The sequence below is a fragment of the Protopterus annectens genome, chromosome 2.part0, assembly GCF_019279795.1.
Source record: "Protopterus annectens isolate FY-2018-M chromosome 2.part0, PAN1.0, whole genome shotgun sequence".
Classification (NCBI taxonomy): Eukaryota; Metazoa; Chordata; order Ceratodontiformes; family Protopteridae; genus Protopterus; species Protopterus annectens.
In genome coordinates this window covers 210022941-210040218 of record NC_056728.1, presented here as the reverse complement: position 1 = coordinate 210040218, position 17278 = coordinate 210022941, and the positions used below count along the sequence as shown (strand labels likewise).

The 17278-nt window shown below is 42.9% G+C and overlaps 1 protein-coding gene across 1 annotated transcript in view; it reads right to left on the bottom strand.

The window, feature by feature from the left end:
* Nucleotides 1-17278, bottom strand: part of ANKLE2 (ankyrin repeat and LEM domain containing 2) — a gene marked incomplete in the record, with an annotated part of 2117323 nt that overhangs the window by 368213 nt on the left and 1731832 nt on the right. Inside the window, 1 exon segment of the mRNA XM_044060669.1 lies at nt 5797-5903. Within this exon segment, the coding sequence (XP_043916604.1) occupies nt 5797-5903 (107 nt within the window).

Genomic DNA, 17278 nt, shown 5'->3' with positions numbered 1-17278 from the left:
CAGTTGGCCGACTCTTGAAATTTTCGTTTTCTAGTTTCAGAAATGAAGTCTTCAACTAAAAAGCTAAGTACCCCGTTGGGGAAACTTTTTCTTGCTCCTTACCGATGTCAGTAAAAGTTAATAATTGCATTACTTGTGGGAAGCAAATACCTCGTAAGGATTTTCATTTGTACTGTATTTCTTGCCTAGGCCCTGACCACGACGTACATTGCTGTCAGTTTTGTGCTAAATTTAATCAACGCACTATTAAACGTCGGTACATTTTTGCTTCTAAATATTTTGGCTCACGCTTTAATTATCCAGAAATCTTGCCGGTTAGCAATCCGACTAGCAGAATACATAAAAACCGCAAAGAAAAAGACAGGCCATTGAGGTCCAAAACTGATGGCAACGCTTCTCCTAAGCCAGTTCGCCGGTACTCAGTGAGGTGCTTTCACAGCCCCTGATACCCGCTACTTCTGATTCGCAGGCCTCTACTGAGACCCATTCGGAGTCCAGTATGCCGCGAGATGCTTCAATTATAGAACCCGTGGATGTCTCTACCTTAGATGGGTCCAGAGCCGCTGTGTAGGCACCGGCTTCTGAGGGTGTTTTCAGGCCTACAGATTTGTATATTAGACCTATGCCATCTTCAAAATTAAGGCCAAAATCTAACCCTATGACGAAAACAAACGACGCCTGGGACACATGTGCTGGCCCCCTATGCCTAAAAAACAAATGATCAAAATGGCTGAAGATTTAATTACTCTGATCAGGGCTAGCCAACCCCCCATTCTAAGAGGACCAGGCAAGACATTTGATTATGAATCTTCGGAACAGGATTCTATTTCTTCTGACTCTTCTAATGAACAGGATTTGTCTATACCTACTTATGAGGCTCTGATGCAGACAATTTCATTCCTTCTGCTTCTCCCCCTGACAATTTTTCTTTTGGGGAAACTTTACATACTTTAAGGGAACATTTCCACTGGGAAAGTAAGGATTTCTCTGAATCTAAAACGATACTTGGGGATTTTCTTCTTCTACCTCAGCATAAGCCTTTGGCTATACCTCCTGTTCTAGATATTGTTAATGATGTTTTTTCAGAATCTTGTATGGCTCCTGATTCTCTGCCTCCGGCTCCTTGTAAGCCAGACAGATAATACAGGGTTCCTGACTCCCACAAATTCCTTTGCAAAAATCCTATTGCAGATCCTGAAACCATTTCTCAGGGTCCCAAGGGCATTAAGGCTTCTACTGCTAAAAATCCTACCCCTTCTGATAGAGATTCCAGGGTGCTGGATAGATGGGGTAAGAAGGTTTACACTTCCGCAACCTTGGCAATCAGGGCTTTAAACTGTCAATTTCATATGCCTAAATATCAACAGCATATCATGGGACTGCTTAAACAGAAAATGATGTTGATTTCTGACTGTGTGGAAAATAAAGATTTACAGGATCTATTGCATTCAGCTGAACAAGTTGGAAAACATACTTTGCAATGTGGTTTTGATTCTTTGGAGGCCTCTTGCAGGGCTGCTGTAACTGGGTCTGTGCTAAGAAGGCATGCTTGGCTCAAAGAGCAAGCTCTGCTTGATCATGTTAAAGCAAAATTGTTGGATGCTCCTTTACAACAGGACCGTCTCTTTGGTAATAAGGCTGAAGAAGTTTTAAAAAAGATGGAAGATAAAGCTAAATCTATGCAAACTGTGAAAGATTTCTTACAAGTGCAACCACCAAGGTTTAGTAGTCATTGGCCCACTAAGAACTGGTCCTTTCCAGTTCCTTCGAGAGCCACTCAAGTCAAACCCAGACATTCCAAAGGCTCCAGGTTTCAGTCACAAGGGACTTTTACAGCAAAACAATGGGGTGCCTCCTCCTCCAAATCTGTAAACAACAAGACACCTCCCTATGGTAAGCAGTCTGAATGACTTCCGTTTACTCTTACCAAACACTTACTTTTAGTTGCCCCTTTGGGGGGAAAACTGGCACTTCATGCAAGAAACTGGCAGCTTATAACCCAGGACAAATGGGTTTTAAATATAGTATCCCAGGGATACAGATTTCATTTCCACACATTGTCAATCCCAAACGGATGGCCAGACCTGCCCCAAAATCAGTGGGCAGAGGCCCAGAAACAAGTACTGTCCCTCATGAACATAGGGGCTATTCAACCAGTACCAGAAGAGGAAAAGGGACAAGGTTTCTATTCAAGGCTTTTCCTGGTACCCAGAAAAGACAAGTCATGGTGTCCAATTCTGGACTTATCTACTCTAAACACATTTCTGGACATTCCAAAATTCAAGATGTTGACTCTTCAACAGTTACTTCCTATGCTAGGCAGAGACGCCTGGTTGGTAACTCTAGACTTAAAAGAGGCTAACCTGCATATCCCAATCAGGGAACCTTGTAGAAGATACCTCGGCTTCAAAGCAGGCTACTTGCATTACCAGTTCTCTCCACTGCCCTTTGGCTTATCTACTGCGCCCAGGGTCTTCACAAAGTGCCTGGCTCCAGTAATTGCATTTTGCAGGCAAAGAAATATTCAAATACATCCATACCTGGACGATTGTCTAATTCAGGCAGAAAACAGGGACATTCTTCTAAAACATCTGGCATTTGTAAAAAGGGTTCTAACTTGTCTAGGGTACACTATAAACAAAAAGAAATCACAACTGGTACCCACTCAAAAAATTACATTCCTGGGTACAAGTTTGAATACAACTGCCCAGATGGCCTACCTTACGCCAGAAAAGCAAATTCATTTGGTAACTTACTTCAAACAGGTGGCCACAACAACCCTGCTATCTGCAAGACAAATTCTGCAAGCCTTGGAGTTCATGGCCTCCTGCATTCTTCTAATTCCATATGCAAGACTGCATATGAAGAACCTTCAGTGGTACTTAAAAAGTGCATGGAGTCAACATTGTCACAGCCTGGAAACAATGATTCCTATCATACCTTGCCTGCAACTAGAGTTACTATGGTGGGCAAAGACCTGCCACCAAAACAAGGGACTGCCATTCTCTCCACCCCCTGCCGCCCAAACTCTAACTACAGACGCATCAGACTATGCTTGGGGGCGCATCTGGCAGGGACGTGCATTCAGGGCAAATGAAGTCCAAATCTAATGCACCTTCATATGAAACAAAAAGAAATGCTAGCTGTACAGAATGCACTGACAGCCTTCAAGGACTACCTTCATCCAGGACAATTAATGATAAAGACAGACAACACCACAGTTATGTCGTACATAAACAAGCAGGGGGGTACACACTCCTACCCCCTTTGCAGACTAGCCATGGCGTTGTGGAACACGGCCTTGAGCTATCAAATACAACTACAAGCTCAATTCCTGCCAGGAAAGCTGAATACTCTGGCAGACGAACTAAGCAGAAATCTCATGGACACACACAAATGGAAACTGGAACCACGGATTTTCAACATGCTGACACGCAAATGGGGGAGTCCAGACATAGATATTTTTGCTTCACCCCAGAACTATCAGTTGGACAAATTCTGCACAAAAACTCATCACAAAAAGCCTGGAAAGTGGATGCTCTATCCTTCAGCTGGAAAAAACTATCAGTCTACGCCTTTCCCCCTCTGCCTCTGCTCTCCAAAGTTCTACTAAAAGTCAAACAGGACAAACCAAAAATGATTTTGATTGCTCCAGACTGGCCTCGCCAACACTGGTACCCAATCCCGCACAATGTGTTACATCTTCCACTGTGGCACCTGCCTCAAACACCTTACTTACTGTCTCAGCAGAACAACCAAATTCTGCACACTCAGCTCCAAACTTTGAATTGTGCAGCATGGCTAATCACCTAAATTCATCCTTAGCATCCCTCAGCAAACCTGTGATAGATGTCATTTTGGAGGCAAGAAGGCCTAGTACTAGAAAATCTTATGCTGACAAATGGAAAAGATTCTGTGCCTGGAATCAATCACAAGGGAAAAGCACAGCAGTGCCCAATATTCCTCAGATTTTACAATACTTAACTGAGATGCTTCACAAGGGCCTGCCCTTTTCTTCCATAAAAATCCATGCCTCAGCCATTTCAGCTCATTACAACACAGAACCTCCCCTCTTCTCTCATCCTCTGCTAAAGCAGTATCTCAGAGGGGCCAAAAACGTAAGACTACCCAGGAGAGCTCCAAACTCTGCCTGGGACCTCAATTTTGTATTGGAAAAACTCACTCTCCCTCCTTTCCAGCCAGCTGCTACTGCAGACTTAAAATTTCTCTCATGGAAAACAGCTTTCCTTTTAGCAGTCACTTCAGCTAGAAGGATTTCCAAATTACAGGCTCTTATGGCAGTGGAGTCTTTCATCATTTTTCATGCGGACAGGGTGTCTCTCAGGACCAATCCATCCTTCATGCCTAAGGTGGTGTCCAGTGTGGCTCTTAATCAGACCATTCATTTGCCAACTTTCTTTCTCAATACACAGAACAAGGGGGAGCGAATCCTGCATTCACTGGATGTGCGCAGACAACTTAGATTTTACTTAAACAGGACGAAATCTGAAAGAAAATCTGAACAACTACTGGTGGCATTTGCTGCAGGGGCAGAAGGGAAGGCTATTTCAAAGCAGACTATTTCCAAATGGATAAGCCATTGTATTCGTTTCTGCTACATGCACCATGGTAAAACTATCCCCCAGGGGCTCAGATCTCATTCCACCAGGGCTGCAACTACTTCTACAGTCTTTCTCAGAGGTGTTCCAATCAGAGACATTCTAGAAGCTGCTACCTGGAGCTCAGTTCATACATTCACCAAACATTACCATTTACCTTTCTTCTCTAATTCCAGAGCTGGCTTTGCCACTGCTGTCCTGCAGGGCCTTATAGCTGGTCCTAATGCTGTATAATTTCCTCAACCCTACCACAGCTCTGGGAATCTACAAAAAATGTAATGACTGCAACAGTGAAACACAACGAACATAGTACAGTTGTGTACACTTACCATAAATGTAGATGATCGAGTGTATTCACTGTTGCAGTCCTGGTTACCCTCCCCCTCCAGCCCCCTATTTATCTCTGACTATACCTATACTTTCTTTCACTATGCTTATAGGCCCTTTTGGTATATTTGCTTTTGGGATTGGAGGTATATTTTTTGTGTTTTTAATTTTATTTGCTCCCCATTTGGGGGGCACCTGACATCTGGGGCAAGAAAAACTGATGTAATGGCGTCGGCTGCATGTTTTATACCCCTGATGACCTGACATCATGGAAAAAGGGACAGCAACCGACGCAGGACCCAAGACTTTGTTAATCAGGCCAACTGAGGACAACCTGCCAGCAGATTACCCAAATGTAGTGACTGCAACAGTGAATACACTCGAACATCTAAATTTATGGTAAGTGTACACAACTGTACTTTACTTTTATATTACAGTGTTTGCACAATCCCCACTGCAAGAGTCTTGCCATGTTACTGTGCCTTTCAGGTTGGGACAGGCTCCGACTCCACAACAACAAAGGCCTCCAGCCCTGTACAGCACTGTCTTCTGAATTACTTCCAGCTTTCATCAAGTAATTTGTTTGTTAAATGGTTAAGTTAAACTACTCCACAAGCCTCTTTCAGTCATGACACTGAGTGAAAGTAAACACAATTAACTTATTCTGACATGCAGATAGCAGTGAACACCCAGATAAGTTCATACACATACAGACAACATACTTCAGTGTTATAGACTACAAAGAAGGTGGCCTTAAATCAAATTACAGCTGTTAAAACAAAATTAAATGTTTATTAAATGTCTGATTTATTTTTATATAATGTCCAACAGGGACATTTATCCTACTTACCTTCCAACTCTTTCAATGCCACGGTCTGCGTCAGACTTCTTGACGTGGTGGAAAAAACAGGCTTTTTCACGAGGTGGGGTCTTCCAAATGCGTCGAAATTCTTCAGCCTAGTAAAAAGGTAAAGTTTAAACTATTATTTCAACTATGATCATTTTTTTCTGGTTTCTTTGCCAGAATTTACAGTTGACAAGACTGTAATGTAGACAATGTTTTCCTCACTGTAAAAACAAAATAGTACAGCTGAACAAGCTGTCATCTTAACATGCACAGGAGACAAACAAGAAAAATATACTACACGTCTTCCAAGATTACTATCAGAACAAGCTAATCATTAGTTTTCCTCAAAAATAAACTTGACACATACGTAAAGAAACATTGACACGGGGCAATGACAATGAAACTTCATGAACAGCAGCAACTGATAAGCCTGATAACCAAACATATGAAACTGTGACCTTAAAAGAACAAGTAAACAGTATTTATTTGGTGTAGGTAGACCAGGATGGGGGCACCAAGAGGTGTGGTGGGGGGCACCGTGGAGCCCTTTTGCCTAGGGCACCAGTTGACCTAAGGCCGCTCCTGACGTGAACTACTGTCATCAGAATCGGGGAACAAATTAAATATGTCTGACATCACTTTCAGTAGCCGACAAACTTCCAAAAAGTTAGGGTTCCGCACTTTAACTCCTCATAACTATGTGCTAAAAAACTGAAACTAGGGAGTAGTCAAAAGCTTTAGGCTTCTATCAACAACAGATATAAAACAGAAGGCTACTTTTATAGAAACTGCTTCTAAAAGGAACAGAGAAGAAGGTGGCACAGCCCAATGAAAGGAGTTGCCTAAAAAAATACAGTCTCAAAAGAAAACTGAATTACAACTTTATAACTTTTCTGCTGTTGTCAAGACAATGCAGGAATACAGACAAAGGCTCCTGTCCAATACACACAAAGCATAAATTTCAGAAAAATAAGTAAAATGCTTAATACAACAAAATGAAGAAACAAAAAACACCACTAAGTACATAAACTCCTCTCAAGTGACTATTAAGCAACAGCAAAAAAAAAAAAACAAAAACAAAAAAAAAAAAAGCATTAATATGATAGAAAGCACAGGCAGCAATAATGCAACAATCAGCATCACTTTAGGTGCTACAAGCCTCCATGACAACCTTATAAACTACAAGTCCTCAAAACTCAGGTATTGGGCAGATCTGTCAGATGAAACCTGCAGTGGGACAAAGCACACGTCTTACAGAAAATATTCTTCTTCTTTCAGCTGCTGCCATTGGGGATCGCCACAGAGAATCATCGGTTTCCTTTTCTTCCTGTCCTCAGCATCTTGCTCTGTCACACCAGCCACCTGCATGTTCTTTCCCAACATCCATAAACCTTATCTTACGCCCTCCCTCTCTTCCTTTTACCTGGCAGCTCTAGCCTTAGCTTCTTTCTCCCAATATATACCAAGCATCACTCCTCAGCACGTGTCCAATCCAATGCAATCTCACCTCTGGCTTTGTCTCCAAACTGTCCAATCTCAGCTGACCCTCTAATATACTCATTCCTAATCCTGTCCATCCTAGCCACACCCAATGCAAACCTTAGCATCTTTAACTCTGCCACCTTCAGCTCTGACTCCTGTCTTTTCATCAGTGCCACCATCTCCAACTCATACAACATAGATGGTCTCACTACCACCTCGTAAACTTTCCCTTTCACTCTTACTGGTACCAGTCTATCAAAAATCACTCCAGACACCCTTCTTGAACTCTTTTCTTTACCTCTCTTCCACACTCACCATTACCCTGAACTGTTGATCCCAAGTATTTAAACTCATCCACCTTCGCGAACTCTACTCACTGCATCCTCACAATACCTCTGTCCTTCCTCTCATTCACACATATATTCTGTCTTAGTCCTGCTGACCTTCATTCCTCTTCTCTCTAGAGCATATCTCCACCTCTCCAGGGCCTCCTTAACTTGTTCCCTACTCTCACTACAGATCTCAATGTCATCCACAAACATCATAATCCACGGGGACTCCTGTCTGATCTTGTCTGTCAATCTGTCCATCACCACTGCAAATAAGAAAGGGCTCAGAGCAGATCCTTGATGTAATCTCACCTCCACCTTGAATGCAACTCCTATCGCAGACCTCACTACCGTCACACTGCCCTCATACATATCCTGTACCACTCTTACATACTTCTCTGCCATTCCCTACTTCCTTATACAATATCACAACTCCTCTCTATGCAGCCTGCATATGCTTTCTCCAAGTCCACAAAGACACAATGCAACTCCTTCTGACCTTCTCTATACTTCTCCATCAACACCCTCAGAGCAAACATCACATCTGTAGTGCTCATTCCTGGCATAAAACTGTACTGCTGCTCACTAATCATCACCTCCTTTCTTAATCTATCTTCCACTACTCTTTCCATAACTTCATGCTGTGACTGATCAGTTGTATTCCTTTGTAGTTACTACAGCTCTGCACATCACCCTTGTTCTTAAATTGTTACCAATACACTTATCCACTCCTCAGGCATCCTCTCACTTTCCAAGATTTCGTTAAACAATCTGGTGAGAAACTCCACTGGCATCTCTCCTAAACATGACATGCTTCCAGAAGTATGTCATCTGGACCAACAGCCTCTCCATTCTTCATCCTCTTCATAGCTGTCCTTACTTCCTCCTTGCTAATCTGTTGCACTTAATGATTCACTATCCCAACATCATCCAGCCTTCTCTCTCTCTCACTCTCTCTCATTCTCTTCATTCATCAGTCCCTCAAAGTAGTCTTTCCATATGCTCAACACACTGTCCTCACTTGTGAGTACGTTTCTCTCATTATCCTTTATCACGCTAACCTGCTGCACATCTTTCCCAGCTTGGTCCCTCTGTCTAGCCAACCGGTATGGGTCCTTTTCTCTCTGCTTAGTGTCCAACCTTTCATACAACTTGCCATACATCTTATCCTTAGCTTTTGCCACCTTCTCTCTTCACCATACGTCTCATTTCCATGTACTCCTCTCTACTTTCTTCATCTCCCTGACAATCCCACTTCTTCCTTGCCAACCTCTTCCTCTGTATACTCTCCTGCACTTCCTTCTTCCAACACCAGGTTTCCTTGTTCTCCCTTCCTCTGTCCAGATGTCACACCAAGCACCTTTCTAGCTGTCTCCCTTACCACCACTGCTGTAGTTGCCCACCTATAGCTATCTGGTAACTCTTCACTGCCATGCAGTGACAACTCTTCCCTGCACTCTACCTCTCAATCATCCTTTTTAAACTTCTACCATCTAATCCTTGGCACTGCCCTCACTTCTCCTCCTACATACCATCAATTTCCAGCTTCATAAACATCACTCTGTCTGACACTCTTTTCACCTCCAAAACACTCTTGACACACTGTTCCTTCAGAATAACTCCTACCCCATTTCTCTTCCCATCCACACCATGGTATAACAATTTGAACCTACCACTGATACTTACTCCCCTTCCATCTGGTCTCTAGCACGCACAATACATCGACCTTCCTTCTCTCCATCATATCAGCTAGCTCACTCCCTTTACCAGTCATACTGCTGAACATTCAAAGTTCCTAACCTCACTTCACACTCCTAACCTTCCACCTCTCCTCCTGCCTCCAGGCATGCCTTCCCCCTCTTCTCCCTCTTCTCTGGCCAACAGTAGCCCAATTTCCACCAGCAACCTGTTGGCTAACAGTACTAGTGGCGGTAGTTGTTAATCCGGGCCTCGACCAAAATCTGTATTATCATTTGTGTGACATCCAGAAAATATCCCAGTGAACTCCCACCAAATAATGTGATGTCTCCCACTATCCTGGGTCAGTAATTAAGGAGCTTCAATCCTCAGTACTGACTCTATTTTGAGACTGTTACTTAAACAGGAGTACTATTTCACAGTTTTTCTCTCTAACAGTACAACAGGAACACACTCTATAACCTGGGACTGGACTGTACACTTCTGTCCACTCCTAATGTAACTCCTTATTACACACAACAGAGCAATGTGTCCTAGTTTAAGACCTCTGATACACTCACACTTAAATAAATTAAATCTCACACATCCAAACACTTCAGGAAAAGTCTGACATAGATTTCCAGCAGTGTCCCTTCCCCAAAATAATAGGGTAATCCTGCCACCAATCAGAGGGTCTTCATGCCCTTTTAAAGGGGTGTCCAACTACGAAAATTAGACATTAAAACAAATGATAGCAAATGACCTAAGTAGCCAGGCTTTCGGGGTGGCCCAGGAAGTTATCAAGGCAAGTATAAGCATTCTTCAATCACTAAAGAAAAAGCATTTTGAATCTGAGAACCACCAGGGAGGTGTTCAAAATGGATAGATCCAAGTGCCCTCTTTTCTGGGAACAGGGAATCGGCTGGAATAAAAGCCTTTGCCTGTTTGATCTAAGGGGATAGGTTCTACTGCCCCCTGGGATATGAGAGTTTGAACCTGTTTCAATGCCTCTGGCCACTGATTTCGAGGTACGTCTGGGTACCCTCTCGGAATTGGGAGTTCACTGAAAGAGAATTTGTATCCCTGACAAATGATCTTTAAGACCCACTGATCCTTTGTTACAGAAAGCCAATTTTCGTTGAAGAGGGAGAGCCTTCCTCCTAGCTTTTGGTGAGTGAAGGGAGGGGGAGTCATTGGGAGTTTTTGCCACAGAAGGGTGGCTTAGAACTCCCTGCCTTTGGGGCAGAAGTGGTCCACTGTTTGCTTCTCTGCTGGCCCTGGGATAGGGGCCTGGATGGTTTGTCCCTGCGGGACTTACCTTGGCCCTGTCTGCTAGGTGCAGGGAAGGACCAGTGCTTAGAGGGAAAGTTCCTGCTAAACCTGGGAGCTTGAACCTGAAATAAATCTTTTATTGTTTGCATAAATTTTGCTTTGTCTTTCATCTTTTTAAGCACCTCTTCTGCTTTTACTCCAAACAAGCGGTCCTTATCCAGGGGTGCATCAATTAGTTTAGACTTGACATGATCAGGGAGAGGTTGTTCCTTCAGCCATGCATGTTTCCTAACGACAGATCCTAAAACTGCTGCCCTGCTAGAGGCTTCTAGGGTGTCATATCCACAGTGTAATGAGTGTTTGGCCAGTTGATAAGCAGAGTGCAGTAAATCTGCTAACTCTTTTGAACTGGGAGAGTCAGGAAAGGTAGAAATAGTTTGTTTTAATAGTTCAAAAGTGTGCTGTTGATATTTTAACATATGGAACTGACAGTTGAGTGCTCTAATAGCTTACGTTGCAGAGGTGTGTACTTTTTTACCCCATCTGTCCAGACCTCTGGAATCCTTGTCTGAAGGAATAGGATTCTTGGCAGAACTAGTCTTAGCTCCTTTAGGTCCCTTGGTAATGACCTCTGGGTCTGCAGCAGGATTTCTGTACAGGTATTTGTGAGAATCCGGTACTCTGTAATATCTGTCAGGTTTACTGGGAGCAGGTGGGAGGGCGTCCTGGGCTAAGTTGGATTCATGGAAATCATCCATCACTTCTAAAATAGGGGGATGGCCAGGGATCTGTGCTGGGGCATGTCCAGAAACTCTCTAAGTCTTTTCTTAGACAGGGGGAAGCCCTGATATTCCCATTGGAAATGTTCCTTGAGGGTGTGAAGAGTTCCCCCAAAGGAAAGGTCCTCTAGAGGGGAGGCAGAAGGCATGGATTCCTTTGCATTTGAATCCTCATAAGCAGTCAGAGATTGCTGTTCCTCTTCAAGATCTGAATAGTCAGATTTCTCAGAATCCTGTTCTGTCATAATTTCTGGAGAAGGCCTAAGGGTGCCTTTTCCTTTTAGAAGTTGTGGCCTAACTACCCCAGAAAAGGGAGATAAGATCATCATTCCTTTTTGAGCACTTGTGCTTGGGGTGATGAAGCAAGAGCAAGATGGTGGATAGTAGCAGATTTTCTAGGAGTGGCCTAGCTTCTAGGTCTGACAGAATCCGTCGGTCTGACAGAAACAGTAGTCGGATGAGAAGACATTGTTTTTTGTCTAGATTCGGTAGTGCGAAAGGCCTCCTAGGAAGCCGGTGCCTGCATCACGGCTCCGGACCCAACCGAAGCAGAGACAGCCAAAGGCTCGGAAGACGATGAAGATTTCTGTGGCATACTGGACTCCAAAAGGGTCTTGGTAGAGGCTTGTATAGATATCGAATCGGGCATCAGGGTCTGTGAAAGTGCTTCACTGAATTCCAGAGAACTGACGACCTGCTTAGAGGTAGAGTCATCAGAAGGCTTAGCCTTGTGTAGTCTGTCTCTATCATTATCTCTGCGTTTTTTCGGAATGTCCATGGATTGATGGCTGACAGACGCCATTTCGGAATGTGAAGATGGAACATGAAAATAATTGTCTACAATAAGGGCTATATGGCGAATGGTTCTCGCATTAAAGAAGGCACAGAACCGGCAATGGGGGAGATCGTGGTCTGGGCCTAAACAAGTGACTCAGTAAGAATGGAAGTCTCGGTGTGGGATCTGCTTTCTACAAGCTAGACAATTGTTAACTTTTTTGGACATCGGTTAGTGCAAGAAAAAATGGTCCTCAACGGGGTACTTCGCTTTAGACGTTTTCAGCTGAAATTCAAACTCTGGTAGCAACCGACTGGCACTCGTGCAAATTGCTTATGCTACAGGCTCCACGGCAAGAAAGACTGATGTAATGACACTGGCTGCCTTGCTTTACAGGCGACTGCAGCCGACGCAAAAAAAACTGACTCTGGTATTCGGGTCGGCCAAGGGCTACCGCAGCAGGGATAACCCACAGGTGATGGCTGCAACAGTGAAACATGAAGAACATCACTGACTGACCAGCCACAATGCAAGTTAATAAAAATATTTAATAATGAGCAAAATTATTAAAAATACAAAACAGTAATTCCCAATAAATAAACAGAACTCAATCACCAGGAAAATAAAATTAATACCATAGGATAGAAATCCAACATTCGGAAAAACTCTAACTGATCTGATTAGCTATAATTTTCCTATCTGACTAAAGAACACTGTCCTTGGTCTAAACTAAATTACTACAACAGAGCAAAGGCAGGCTTACAGTTCAGTTATTATCTGCAATTATACAGAGCTGAGTATATATTTTTTTGGTTATAGAGTTTAATTGTTGCTTAGATCTGTGTTGAAACTGTTGTCTCAATGTTCTGAGAGACTGATCGGCAAATATACAGAGTTGAGAATATTTTTTTGTTTTAAAGTTTGTACTGTTAGTTTTTGCTTAGATCTCTGTTGAAACGGTTTTCCCCACTCCACCCCATTTTCTGCTGTGTCTTCAGTTGGCTTAGTAACAGCTGCATTCAAATTGCTGGAACCTGTGTTCTGAGAGGCTGCCTTATATATTATCTGCAATTATACAGAGCTGAGTATATTTTTTCTGGTTATAGAGTTTAATTGTGCTTAGATCTGTATTGAAACTGTTGTCTCACTGTTCTGAGAGACTGATCGGCAAATATACAGAGCTGAGAATATTTTTTTTTGGTTTTAAAGTTTGTACTGTTAGTTTTTGCTTAGATCTCTGCTGAAACTGTTTCCCCCACCCTACCCCATTTTCTGCTGTGTCTTCAGTTAGCATAGTAACAGCTGCATTCAAATTGCTGGAACCTGTGTTCTGAGAGGCTGCCTTACATATTACCTGCAATTATACAGAGCTGAGTATATATTTTTTTGGTTATAGAGTTTAACAGTTGCTTAGATCTTTTGGTTATAGAGTTTAACTGTTGCTTAGATCTGTGTTGAAACTGTTGTCTCACTGTTCTGAGAGACTGATTGGCAAATATACAGAACTGAGAATATTTTTTTGGTTTTAAAGTTTGTACTGTTAGTTTTTGCTTGGATCTCTGCTGAAACTGCTTTCCCCACCCCACCTCATTTTCTGCTGTGTCTTCAGTTGGCATAGTAACAGCTGCATTCAAATTGCTGGAACCTGTGTTCTGAGAGGCTGTCTTACATATTATACAGAGCTGAGTATATATAGAGTTTAATTGTTGCTTAGATCTGTGTTGAAACTGTTGTCTCACTGTTCTGAGAGACTGATCGGCAAATATACAGAGCTGAGAATATTTTTTTTGTTTTAAAGTTTATACTGTTAGTTTTTGCTTAGATCTTTGTTGAAACTGTTTTGTCCCCCCACCCTCCCTATTTTTGGTTTGTAGTTTAAATTTGGTGGCTTTTGCAGTTGCCTGCCCCACTGTAGATTTAATCTGGGACACTACCCCGTCCCATCTCTTTACCACATTCTACCTAATAAACTCTTTCTGCACTTGCTTTTAGTCCTTTTTAATTTAATTGCATTTTTTAAACTGTGTTTGGTCTAATATTGCTGCATACTCAAGTGTGCTAGTTTGCACTGCATGTGAATTGTTTTTTACTACTGTTTTTGCTATTTTTCTGTAAAAAAAAAAAGCTGTAAGCCTTTTTCCTACCTTTCCTGTAACTAGTGTTCCAGATACAGATTTGCTGTATCCAGGACTATATGTAAGCTTCTCAGTCCCCCAAGCCTTTCTGTGTTGGAGGGAAGCCTTAGCTTATCAGTGGGAGTGGTAAGCACTAGGTAACCTGTCTACCACATAAGTAGTGGTTCTGGCCCAGAATTTGTAGTTGTTGGCCGTTTGGGCAATCTCTTCCACCTCTCTCAACTTTCTGATTTGAAAGCCTGTATTTGCACTTGTTTCTGTCCTGTAACTCATCTAGTGCAGATACAGATTCTTAGTTTTAGCACTTAAGTTTGCTTGTTCATGCTCAGCACTTGTTCAGAACTTGTAAGCACTAAATAAGCTACTAATTACTATAGCACTCTATCTTCTTCATTACCTAGAGGAAAACAGTTTTTGTACTTACTTTTCTCACTTGCTTAGAGAAAAACAGTTCTTGTACTCACTTTCCTCACTTATCTAGAGGAAAAACCCTGCAACTCTCTTTTTGCGCGGTCTTGCGCACAGAGCAGCGCCGGTTAGCTGGGGTATACTATTCCCGGCCCCACAAAGTCTGCACTGTAAATTTTCCCTTAGAACTAGGCAAGCCTCAACTCAAGTGCTTCAGATCAGCTGCTCTTATTGCAGCACTTGCAAAACAGAAATCAGCACTTGTCCTAATCTCCTAGACAGCACTATTATTCTCCAAATTTCCTAGACAGCACTATTATAATATAGCATAAGACCCTCGATCGTCTGCAGGACTTAAGTTCAATTTACTCTTCAAAGCATGTCCAGAGGTCAGCTTCAGGTGTACTCTCCAGTTCATCTGGTGGAATTGGGCATCCTGAGGCAATGTCCCAACTGCCTCATGTATACAGACAACCCTCTCCTCTTACCTCTAGACACAAACACTTGTGAGAGATGCAAATACACAGCCAGACTGGAGGCTAAGCGCTCTCAACCCATGATTGTAACAGAAAGTCAAGAGGATAAGGGACACACTTGCATCACACCACCTGTCACACATGAATCTACAAAACAAGCATCGGCAAAACATATGCATAAATACACAAAAACATATTCGGAGGCACTAGGTACCAATCTGAAAAAGAAACAGTGCCCTCCAAAGCAGACAAGCAAGCAACCTGCACCCCCAAACACAAGCCAGAAAACACATAATTGACCTCAGCAGTGTGCCTCACAAAAGCCCTTAAGGCAAAACACCATACCTAACACGCTATAATAGGAGACTCTATTGTAAGGCACACGGATGTTCCACTCACCAGGCTGAACAAGGAGAAGGTTACTGTCAACTGCCTGTCGGGTGCTCGGATCCGCCACATAACACAGGCACTTAGGTCACTCCAGAACAAGTACAAGTATGACGCTGTCATTGTACATGTTGGTGTAAATGATCTAAGATGTACCTCCCTGGACTACATGAAAAGAGACATTGAGGAGCTCTCTGATCATGTAGCCCAAGCTGGTATGACCCTGACCTTGAGTAGCATACTACCTTCACCTAGAATGATACCACAATACAAAGACAACATGATCAGTTTCAACAATTGGCTAAGCTTCTGGTGTCATTCTAAGGGGATCCAGTGTTTGTCTGCCTGGGATGACATGATAGACAAGCCTCGCTGTTTTGCCAGAGATGGGTTGCACCTGTCACCCCTAAGCTCTTGCCGTCGCCATAGTGCCTTTTTTAGGCACGGCTCAAAGGACAAACCAACCACCGTAACCAGCACAGGTAACCAAAAACTAAGGGTAATGCTACTCAACGCCAGAAGTCTCAACCTCAAAATGCACACACTCGAGGCTCTCCTCAGCATGTAGGAAAATCAATGTTTGTGCAGTGACAGAAACCTGGTTCAAGGCTCAAGAGAGCACCCCAGCACTGCCAGGTTACAATTCATATCATACCTTCCAGCCTCAGTTATCGGATCGCAGTACAAAGGGCGGAGGTGTATCCATATTCATCAAGGATACCCATATCGCCAGGTTAGTAGCGCAGCATGATGCCCCAGAGATCATCCATGCACAACTATCAGCAGGCAAAACCACATTTCAAGTTGTAGCCGGTTATAGATCGCCCACCATGTCCCAAGATGCTCACTCTGCATTCCTTGAGACATTGGAAAATATAAAGGTCCTACCCAACACCATAATCTTGGATGATTTCAACTACCCTGGAATAGACTGGGCAAACTACCAATGTTCCAACTGCTATGTTCAGCGATTCATAGAATTTATAAATTCAAATGCCCTTGAACAATTAGTATGTTCCTCCACTAGAGGGGACAACATATTGGATTTAATCATCACAAATATGAGCGCCCATTGTACCACACCCGTTATCACTCCCTCCTTGGTCAGATCCGACCACAAACTGATAACCCTGGACATCCTCACCCCTCCACCTCCCCCAGTCAAAGAAACCATAGTCAAAAACCTTTCCAAAGCAAACTTCAAACTACTTGCATCTGAAGTGGAAAGCTACACTATTCCCTTGCAGAAGGATAATGATATCCAGGATGCGGAATCCTACACCAAAACACTCTATATGCATCTTCAGGATTGCATGGACCGTGCTATCCCAAATAAAACCAAGACTCCTTCCTCAATCAAGAAGAAACCAGTCTGGTAGACGCCGGCCATAAGCAAACTTTACAATAAAAGGAGGAGACTTATACAAAAAAAGGCCAAATCTCATGTACAAAAATCATCCCTGATCAGCATTAGTAAGAAATTGAAGGCCCTCATCAACTCAACTAAAGCTAATTTTGAAAAGAAAGTTGCCAAGGATAACCATAAGGCCTTCTATGGCTACATCAAAAACCTAAATGGCAAAGCTCAGGTCTGTTCTGAGCTAGTACAAAATGGAACAAAATACATTGACCCTTCTGACATTGCCATCATCTTGGCTGACCGGTTCAGTGCAAATCCCCCCCCCCCCCCACCACCACCACCACCTAGAGGGCCTATTACCATTCCAGGGGATTGTGTAAGTCCAATTATTACTGATACATTGGT